At 36.1% G+C, this 11372-nt stretch overlaps 1 protein-coding gene and 1 non-coding gene across 4 annotated transcripts in view; one reads left to right on the top strand and one right to left on the bottom strand.

The window, feature by feature from the left end:
- Positions 1 to 6370, top strand: part of LOC111045499 (cilia- and flagella-associated protein 100-like) — a 44830-nt gene extending 38460 nt beyond the window's left edge. The window contains exons 1-4 of one of the 3 annotated variants that reach the window (XM_039427909.1): positions 203 to 487; positions 859 to 1553; positions 2402 to 3043; positions 4018 to 6370. In XM_039427909.1, the coding sequence (XP_039283843.1) occupies positions 867 to 1553; positions 2402 to 3043; positions 4018 to 4437 (1749 nt within the window). In that variant the 5' untranslated portion in view covers positions 203 to 487; positions 859 to 866 and the 3' untranslated portion in view covers positions 4438 to 6370. Of the gene's footprint in view, positions 1 to 202; positions 488 to 858; positions 1554 to 2401; positions 3044 to 4017 lie in introns of those variants that run through there. The other 2 variants (XM_022330935.2, XM_039427908.1) reach the window with 2 other exon arrangements.
- A 4651-nt stretch (positions 6371 to 11021) lies between these two features.
- On the bottom strand, positions 11022 to 11093 carry Trnad-guc. The gene has a single exon. It is a non-coding gene; the product is annotated as a tRNA-Asp (tRNA).
- Positions 11094 to 11372: the final 279 nt, after the last annotated feature.

Raw genomic sequence — 11372 nt, 5'->3', positions numbered from 1 at the left:
CCATTGATGAACAATATCGTAATCTCTATTCTTCTGAAAGATGTAAAGGAAAAATTGTTCAGAAGAGAATGTATCAGTTAAATGTTACAAAAAGTCTGTTGACCCTCTCAATCTACTCTTAATTCTTAACAAAACAAAGAAATCTTTCTCGTGCTGAGTTTACCAATGTTTAAATCTAGACCAATATTCAAATACATTATTCAAAGGCAGCACTGTAGTTGACACTCAGCTGCCTAGTTTGAAGTGAAACATCATTGATAATGGAGCAGATTCGGATTGAGCTGACAAGATGAAGCGCTGACTTGTAGAGGAGCAAGCAGTATATACACGCGAAGCGGCAACAAATGAAATGATGCGCAAAACTGTCTCGTCTGAGATGAGCTTCACTCAATTATTGAACGTTACCCTCCAACAATACGGCGGCTGCAGACGAAAATAGCACCGGAGAAGGATTTGTCTCGTCGCAAAACACGAGCGACGGATCTGAGTGGGAGTGATTTCTTTAGCTTGACTATTTTTAACTTTAATGCACTTGCGAAGAGCACAATATGAATAATTCAGTAGAAACATACAAATAAACTCAATAACGGGATATTGAACGTCTTCCGCTATTGATTGGATTTCTGTTCAAATTTGTATTTAGTACTAATTCACTATAAAGTTTATAGCTTTTATGCTCTCTTACAGGATATATATTGAATTGGAAACGATTGGCTTCGTGATGGTACTGATAAGCTATCGATAAGATAAGTTTAGCTTCATCGCCTGCTATTCCTGTTTTGAGGCTGACCACTTTTAGAGATATTTTTGTATTGTGATTTATCACTGTATTGATTGAAATAATCTTACTTGTTTCAGATAGAAGGATGAACAGTAATAATTTAGATGAACGACCCAAAGAGCTTGTTCAGAAAAGAGTGAAAATCCAAAGACCGAAACTACTTGACCAGCTATTTCATAAGACGAAACAGAAGAGATCCATCTACTATTTCACGTCAGGCCGATTGTGCAGAAAGGACAAGATAGAAGATTTAAAGCTGGACACAAATCCTTTCAATGTGGTGGTTGGAGGGAGAGATACATTGAAAGACAGCGAAGAAGAGGAATTCTTGAAAAGTTCTAGGAAGGTTGAAAGGAGTTTGAAGGTGCACAGAAAACATACCTACCGATCACGTCTTGATACGGATTTGTCGGAAAGATTGGTTGTCGATGACGTCAGAGACAAAGACTCGCCGAGAGGAATCGTGGACATGGACAAACAGTTCTTCACAATCGTTAAAGGACGCCCAATTAAAGGAACACCCAACCTCAAGAAATACATCGAACACTTGCGAGAAGCACTCATAGCGAATATGAAGACCGGAATTATCTATGATGAGGTGTACCGTATAGACAGACAGCATGAAACTGAGGAGGAGACGCTGGATGAGATCAGGCGTCGACTGCAGGAGTACAACGCGTCGTTCGACGAGTTCCTGGCCAGAGACAATGACAGGTCCATGACACTGCTCAGAGAAGCAGCTGACGAAGTGTCAGGAAAGGTCAATAAGCAGGTAAGCCGAAGTATAATCTCAAAAATTCTCTTTCATTTATCTATTAAACTATCATATTATTAACCTTCTTGTTATAGAATCAATTAAATTTGAACATGAATTTTTTTTGTCAAAATTGTACTCAAGGGTGCCTACAGAGGGCGGGGGGTTCGGACGCAGACTGCATCCTTGAAATTAATTATTAGGGAACTTCAAAATCGAACCTAGGGGGGTTCCAATACCTACCCATTTCTTGGGGCTTCCATTCAAGGGGGGAAGCAGCTGAAAATTCTAATTTCAGGGGGTGCATTCATCGACTTATTGGGGGAGGGGGGTGCAACCATACTGTAATTGTAATTGATACAATTTTATTATTTCTCGAGTGCGCCATATTTTGCATTGATTTTCTCTCATATAATCACTCTCAAGTATTTCTTGGTCTACTTCAAAGCTTCTATCAAAACATTGAAGCGAATTCTATAGCAATTGTATTCTCTTTGATCAATCGGAATCAATCAGAAATTCATATCCCATATTTTTTCTATGAGTCGTGGTCTACATAAAATAGTATAGTCGAACTTGCACCAACAAAACTTTAATTTTCGATCCAAACTCAATTTTCCTCCGTAATATTAAATGGAATATTAAAGCAAAGATTTATTTTCTATCTATCATCGTCTGTTATGAATGACCAGTGTTAATTTAATCGTAGTGACAATTTTTGGGCACCAATATTATGTTATTAAACTTTATAAATTAAAAAAAAAACATGAGTCTCATTCATCGCAATTCAATTACTATGGAATATTAATTGAATACATGATTGATTAGAATGATGTTTTCCAATATCATCCCTTTCATTCACTTAGGTGGAACTGGATTCGGCTCTGGAAGAGTGGACCAAGATCAAGTGTGAGATGTATCGTCTTGAAGAGCAGTGGACAAAAGGTCATAAGTGTAAGGAGTTTCTCTACGAGATAAGTCCTACTAATTGGAAGAAAACTATGGCTAAAGAAATGGAAACCGTGGAAAAGAAACCCGACATCGAGAATGATAGAGAAAGGGAGGAAGATTGTGATGAGCAGAATGGTTTGAGAAAAGAAGAGGTTGTGAGTCTGTCGAATTCTCTGGAATCGCTGTTGGAACCATTTCTCGCCGAGAAGTCCAGAGACGAGAAGAAGCCGCTGTTTTTCAGCGAGCCCTGGCAGCTGAGTCTCGTGTTCCGCGACCTCGAACTCCAGAATCTTAACGCGCTCCTTCACACGGAAAACTTCAAAAAGCCGAACGAAGACATCGAGTCTGCGCTCGTGTCGACGATCGACCGCTACGACAAAGAGATGAAGGCGGTGGAAGAAAAGCTCAAGGAGCTTGAGGGAGCCATCAGCGCGGAAGAGGCCACCGCTTCCAAACTCGAACAGAAAACACGCTCCGTTGTCAGAAACCATTTGCGGGGAATTGTTTCAGGAGAGGAATGGTTGTTACTTCATGCGCACATCCAGAACGTCTATGAGGTAATTCTTCTTGCATCAAACTACAAATTCGTTATTATTGAATTTATCATCACAAATATTCTGAGATAGAAAGAGGTAGGGAATGAAAGAAGTGGATAAGATAAGCAGCTATGCTACTTCCGGGAAATACTTTCAATTTCCAACTTTTAACTTGGAAAATGTTTTATTATTCTACTAAAATACGAGGTAACGTTTTTCGAACTGAAGGAACAATTTAGTGTGTTTGAAACATCTATTCAATAAGTATTTAGCAATAATAAAACCATTCAATCTTTCCTCTCGTCAAGTTGGAATCGTGCATTCGGAAACATTACATTTTTCATTATTGGAGAAGATGTGACAAATCCAAGATTGTAATAGAAAATTAATTATTTCGTTCAGCTATATTGTAACTCGAAAATATTCAATTAAATTCATTCATTACCAATTTGAAAAAAACTCTTTATAATATGACATATCATCAAGAATATAAATAAATATACTATAATATACTATTACACACCCGATATTACACAAACCAGTGTCATTTACGCTCATATGAGCATTGAAAACATCGATTTTTAAAATTTCTTGTTGTTTCTATGAATGAGTCACAAAATTGTGTGCTTCACTGTGGTCGAATCAAAACTACTTTCGGTTTGGAGGGATATATGGAGTAGAGAAAAGTAGGGATACAGCAGCAGCGATGTTGTCGTGCTTAAGCAAACAGCGTTCTATAGTCTTTAGTGAATATTCAACTAGTTTCCTCTCTGAAAGCGCTGGATCGACTGAGTCTGATGGTCAACTTGGCAACCGCGCTTCTGTCTATGACTTTTTGACTATAATAGGCTGATCTGGTTCTTCATCTCCTCCCATTTCTCTTCTCCGCATATCCCTTCAAGTAAGAGATTGTTTTAGTTCTACTGAATTTTATTAAATTAGATTAGATTTCATGTAATCATATTAGATGTAATATTTTCTGGCATGACTTGCAGGCATGCATCACAAACGACGGCGCCGACCTAACAGCGATGGAAATGATGGCCGCCATCGAGTCTGAATACAAACGACTTCTGCTGGAGCTTGACTCACTGCCCGTCGACTGTGTCGCCGAGGCTCAGCGCCAGGTCAGGAAGCAGCACGACTACAAGTTGGGTCAGGCTCGCTCCGCCCGGCAACGCCTCAACTACCTCGACATGCTGACTAGGAACATGTTGCGTTCACTAGACCCGCCAGTCCGCAACCGTCGCCGAACCCTCATGTTCCGCTCCCGGCCGCCGCCCCTCGCCTACAAACCGCCTCCGCAGCGCGGCGAGCTCACTGCTCAGCAGTTGGAGCAACTGCACTTCTTCACCGACAAGCAGCAGGGGGACAACGCCGACGATATCAAACTCTATTTCCCGCTTGGCTACTGAATGCATCAAAGAAACAATCTTCATTCATTGTATCATTTATTGTAATACTCAAAATTCATGTCCTTTTATTTCAAAAGATGGATTATGACAATAGCTGCGATTTATATCCAATTCAATTCGATTTTTTTTCATAATAGAGAACAATGTAAGTAAAAGTATCGTCTTTCGAAGGAGACGATTATCCGACTGTTCCGACTACCTAAAAACTAGTTGTCATCTCTCATCATCATCATCATCATTCCTCATACCCGCGCACAAGTCTAAGAGCCTATCTGGGCATGACCCTCAGTATTATTATAAAAAATCTAGAAAATGAATTCAATTAAAAACATTTTAATGAATTTCAGTAAATTGATGATAGCTCAGATTTGTATCCAATTCAATTCAAATATATTCTAATAAAGTTTTCCAATACTACTACTACCGTACTTAAACTCTTTAAAAATTTTAGAAATCACTTGAATTGATTTAACTAAACTTGAAAAGGCATGAATGCTGGAACCAGTTGTATTTGATAAAGATGTATATAGAGAGTACTAGTGATTTGTATAATAATATAAAAATTCAAATATAGATTTTTTTAATAAGGTGAAAACAATGGATGCTGAAATCTGGAAAAAGTGATTGATCAGAAAGAACTTGAAGAAGTAAGTCCATCAAAACTACTAGGAGAAGATTTACAATAATATTAGAACTGTTCCTCCTCTTATTGAGTCAAGAGCAATCGAATATAAGAGAAAAATATAATACAGAAAAACTTTATACTTTGATTATATTGTGACAAAAAAATGAAAAAATAATGAATTATTGTAGTCTGCCATAAAATCATGGAAGAAATGCGAAGGACTAAAAAGAAAAGAATTTCAGATGAAAAGGCATGATTGGTACGAGTCAAAGTTCAGGAGCTGATCTATTTCCATAATACCCAATTTCCCAGGCACATTGAGGATTGAGTTGAGCACTAAACACGTCTCCAAGTAGGTGAAAGTATCTTGGAATGGCTTCTGTTCAAGTTGAGCATCAGTTTTGAGACACACAACATAAGGTGCGGCTTAGAGTCCCTATTGGAGAGGCTTAAACCAAAGACAGGAGTCGGGAGACGGGAAGGCACTTGAGAAGACGACGGCTTCAGTTCTCCGAGTCGTATTAGGGTGCATTAACGTGTTCGATTCTTAGTTAATGCGAGTCAAGTAAGAAACTCGCGCTCAACCTTATACTACTTTCAAAAGAGCAACTCATCTGCTATAATGTAGTTTCACTTAAATTTATTCTTTTGCATTGATATTTCTCAGATTTTCTTAGTTGAGCACAATTTTCTGTTGAACAAAGTGTGTTCTTTCTGAGTAAGAAAAAACAATAATATAGATTATAGATTACAGATTTTAGAATAATAGATTATAGATTACAGTTTTTAGAATTTAGATTATTAAGGCCTCTTGCCACTAATTTCCATATAAACTTTGAGCATTCAACATAAATTAATATTTGTCGTTTAGTTGATTCCCAACAAAGACATTAGAAAAAAGTAATATAAAGAGACGTCAAGGAATAACATAATAAACGTAGTCGTTCAGTTGAAAAATCATTTAGAAATTTCAATGCATTGTAGGCTGTATCATTTTATTGTATACTAGACTCGTATGACAGTCCTCGAGTATTGTATTGTGCTTGTCAAAGGTAATAAATTCATTTTAATGCGTTTAGTAGTACTATAAACGGTGCTTTAAGTCAGCAGCTATTACTATACAGTTAATAAATTAAGAACTGACGTCATTCACCTTCAAATTTGAATAGTTCAGCAATATTAAAGACTAGAATCATTACAAAATCGTGTTTGAATAAAGGATAATTTTCTACTCATTTCAGTGTTGCGTCCATAATTTCAAATGCTCATCCTTGTATTCTATTGGTATACAAATTTCATGATGATTGCTTCCAAGATATTACTTGTGATGGTTGTGCTACAACAGTTGAGTAAATCAGCATACAATATTAGTTACATAAAATTCGATTTGCGGAGGAAGAGACTGGTAACTGAGCGAGGTTTCATACAGATATGAGTAGAATACAGCTCTTCTCTAGTCTGGACTTCATACCACAATTCATTTATTCCTTCGAGCAACTGGTTTTCTGTACATTAAGCCACAAGTACATTAATCAAGTTATTGCGTCATATTCGAGTGTGAGGATGATACCTTGTATTCTACAAGGCTATTAGGTTTACACAGTTATGCTCATTTCAAATGCTCATCCTAGATCCTTGCATTCTACTAGTGAGTATACAGGTATACGTTCATCCTGATTCATGATCATTACCGCATTTCTCAGCTCTGCAGCAGCAAAAAAGAGTTATCCATGTAGGAGTTTTGTAAGATCTTGAATAACGTTATCCACATAATATTTTACACCATTTGATTTTTTTAATAAACTTTTTTAATTGCTTTGGAAACCAGTAATATAGATCACTGTTGCTGCTATGTCATGTGAACTGTTGGCAGAATCATGCGAAGAATAGAGTGAATAATCAAAGTCATAAGACCTCAAAAAATATTTCATTTTGTAATAGAAAATTTCGTAAATTGATCTATGTCTCCAAATTAACACTGTGAAAAAATTATCAATGAGCACAGTATTGCAAACGGAAACTTCATTTCAATTAGCTGAATGGTAGGTATATTGTGTATGCTATAAGATAATGATTCAAGATTGAAGATTGCAGTTGGTGTCACATCACATTATTAAAGGGTGGGTGTGGTTCAATTCAGAACATAGTTGAAAGTGTTGTATCCATGCATACCGAGGAGTGAGATTGATTAGAATGACCAGATTGTGGCAGTAGATAAGGTGGTGCCCGATATAATAAATGGTGATGTACAAGTGAAGGAAAATCTCTGAAATACAACTCTCTATTTCTGAAACGAGTAATTTTCCAGTGAATCGAGAATGATACAACTTACCTAACTCTCCAAACTTATCAGGAAAGGTTCCAGATTTTCAGAGGAAGCTATTAAGAATATCAATTACTGTATAATCATTGATTCTGATATGTTATACTGTATCACAAATTTTCTGTGTTGTGTGAAGATGATGTTGTAGATATTAAATGAGAACGACTTCATATTTTCAAAACCACTTATTTATTAAAACAGTAAGAAATACTAGTTTTGGTATTATCAATTACCACCATTATCAATATCAAGTAAACTGAAAGTTTAAACATTGATCAGCAGGGTATAATTAGTATGAAAGAAGGGAGAAGCACTACGATTGGCCATTATCTGTTGACCAATGAAGGCTGAGTTCTACTGTCATTGGTGGCCGAGACTAGACATTGGGATATATAAACTGGGAATGGAGAACTTGGACGTGTCTAGTCTCGACCAATGATAGAAGATTCTCAACCGTCCATTTAAATCACAATTTGACAACCAATTAGGAGGTACATGGAGTTAAAAAGGCGATAGTGGAACATTATAGAAACAACATCTTGCTATAATTGCCGTTGTAGTACCCCATTTTTTTAGCAATTCTCTTATGTCATCATGGAATAGAATTACTGGATGAAGACAATTTATTTTATATCACCAAATAACAATTGAAAAACAGATTACAATGAAATATGGTTACCATATAGGAATATACCCGCCACTCCTTCGTCGTAAATAATTTATTCTTCCAACTTTGACGAATAGTACCTTTAATTTTAGCACTATTTTATTCAAAAGTAGATTGTCTTGAAACGTTTGGCCATTTCGTCCAGCTTCCAAACATGACACCAAGTGATTCATTCAATATTTCTGTCTGCGTGGGAGTGGAGAGAAAATTGCTATTCTGGTCAATGAACTGGAAACCAATTTCGCCCATAATTATACTGAATTCGCAGACCAAATTAGCTCTCATGAAATTGGACTAGACGAGAAGATTTCAAATTAGAATTGGATTGAATTCATACAGAACTTTGTGCGATGCTCATCGTACATTTTTTAGGGGAAAATTAAATAATAATATCAGGTATATTAATGTAAGATTTGAAGCTGACGAGATGCAATGTGATTATATTGGAATAACCTGACAGAACTTGATATGTAATGCAGTGAATTACAAATTACATTATAATACATAATATATTATCTTTTATTAGGAAACCAATCACGAATGTATTACGTAAATGTATTATGGATGCATTCCAGTTTCAATTGTAACATCAAAATATATTTGGACTGGAAAAATCATTGAACTTCCTTCTGTATCAGAGTAATTCTCCAATAATTCGTAATTCTCTCAACCTGTTTGAGAAATTACTTTGGAATTTGGAAACCTTGTTCTGATATCTCTCTACATAGAACATGGTTATTAGGAGATATAATGATCAGGAGAACACATATACCAAAATGCTTATTACTTGGATGAATAAAATAATCCAAGTAATTATTGGAAGGTTGAACGGTTCGATATCTTGGAACTTTTGGAGCCAGTTCCATATTTCTCAGCTTTTGCAATACCTTTGGCCAGCACGTGGAGCTGACTGCAGGGAGAAGGGTGATAATCTACAGTTCGTTACAAGGGGTGCTAAAGATTTATTATACATCGCACGCAGTCCAACCCTCCCAAAATCACTAGTAAGGTACTAACTCAAGTTTCATTCCACCACTTCCTCCATTGAATATTCTTTGAAACAATAAACAAACTAAAAAATAGTCTTAATTGGCCTTCCTCGTCAACATGAGTATTTTTCATTAAGTAAAACTCACAACTCGAGCCCAAGTCTGTTGGGGGGTTTGTCTTGTGAAAGGGAAGAGTGAATGTAAAAGGGAAAGATTCAAGACTTTCCTGAAAAAACCATGTACCAGTATCAGATCTGTGATGAATTAGTTCTGCAGATGACCTTCCAACCTTGCACCTTCATCTCCATCGAACACACTCTTTTCAACCCTCTTTTTCATGTAACTTTTTCCTGTTTTAGCGTGTATTCCACATACACAATAGTAAAATGTAATATTTTCTATACACAACATCATAGTCAATAGGCATTTTAACTGTCTTGTGCAAGTAGAGGTTCACACATCTCTCAATTTATTTGAAAAAAGGAAGAATCATTTTTATAGAGTTTCTTGTAACTTCAAGCAATTATCCAAACTTCAAGGATTCAAGGAATTATTGATTAGTAGAAAAGTAGCTTGAGCATTATATTTTACAAATACAAAATACGATCAAAGGGATTAATCGGTTATCGATAGTGTCAGTTGATCATTATTATTTCTTTAAAGATGATTTTGATGATTTGGGAAACGGCACTTTTTTCTTTAGGTCTACTAAAAAAAGGGTAGTAAGATTTATATTTTATTTCACTAGTAATCGCTTACAGTAAGTATATAGGAGATGTAATTAAGAAAGTAATAAGTACGCGTATACAACCTAATTATCATAATTTACATTGATCAACAGAATTAGTTGAGGATCAATTAAAAGCTTTTAGGGTGTAGTTTTGATTTATATTTTTAAAACAGGAGTTGAAGATTGAAAAAAATCGTAGATGATTTAATCATGAACTTCATTCAGCAATTTGATGTTTCGAAATAATGTGAATCGACGTTTCAATTGCACTCAAATTCAAAACATTACTGAGCTAATAGCCTGTGGGAACAAATCTTCCTCCTGCAGAAATTGAGGCTGACACGAGTGAGAGATACATTAATTTTTGACGTGCGAGAGACAGGTGAAGAATCGCGAGTGATATTTCAGCTCGCTCTCATCCCAACTGATGCGATGTGCTGCGTCAGACAGCAAGTCCAGGCAAGTTATTATTTTGGCGGACAATTTATCCGCATCGACAAAGGCAGCTAGCTGGTTTCATGGCCGCGGCTGTCATATTCACAGGAATATTCAATTTGCCAATGCTTCCGAATGCCACATAACTGCACCCACCCATCTGCTCGCACTCTTTTACAGCTTCAACCCGCCTCCCCCATAACTAGCTTTTCTCTTCTCTTCCGTCGGACATGGCCAACTTTTCAATCAGATGATTGCAATTCAAACGCCAGCAACAAATCGCTCATGAATTCTTCATCACCGACCTCAATACTCTTTCCATCAGAAAGATAAGCTCTCTTCATGTTGTAATATATTTCTCTGTACACTCATGTCTTAATTGAAATGGTAATGTTTTTCATCACCTCAGGCTACTGGTAAAATTTTAACTAGAGATGGATTTTGTTGAAACTTGTTTATTGGAGCATTAGATTCAAAGTTTAAAATAATATGTGAATAATAAAATTCAATTTTTCACTGAAGAAATAGACGAGAATGAATATATGAAAATGTCAAAGAATACAATATATGATAATAATTTTGTTAAAAATTCATATTTATGGATTGTGAATTACTGGAATTTATCATTCTACTATGAAAGCAGCACACAAAGTTTATGGCTAAAGACTCTTTTTGTCGGAATAAAAATTTTCAAATGGTCATTTGATTCATCAAGCGTCAGGAGTGGTTAAAAGGAATCGTCATAATCATATTAAGGCTGTCACTATAACATCTTTGTTACTATGTTAATGGGCGGAGAATGCTGCAAAAAAATCCTCCCCGGCGGGGAATCGAACCCCGGTCTCCCGCGTGACAGGCGGGGATACTGACCACTATACTACCGAGGATTACGTTAGACAATTCCAATTTATATTCTCAAAAATTGTTGCAATGGGGGGAGGGGGTGAATTTTATTACTAATGCAATGAATCTCCTCTTATGAAGCAGTTACTGATAAGAGCATCTCACTTGTACTCCTACTACAAACTGGTATCCTATTTTCTAGTCCAATCCCATTTATTGAGCATATTATAGAAATGCTAATTAAACTTAATCAATGAAAGTTTATTCATCAAAATATCAAAAATATAATTCACAATACAGAATATAAAGTGGTAATTATTTTT

Source organism: Nilaparvata lugens, chromosome 5 (genome assembly GCF_014356525.2).
Source record: "Nilaparvata lugens isolate BPH chromosome 5, ASM1435652v1, whole genome shotgun sequence".
Taxonomy (NCBI): domain Eukaryota; kingdom Metazoa; phylum Arthropoda; class Insecta; order Hemiptera; family Delphacidae; genus Nilaparvata; species Nilaparvata lugens.
The sequence above is the reverse complement of the archived record's forward strand: the minus strand, read 5'-3'. Positions and strand labels throughout refer to the sequence as shown.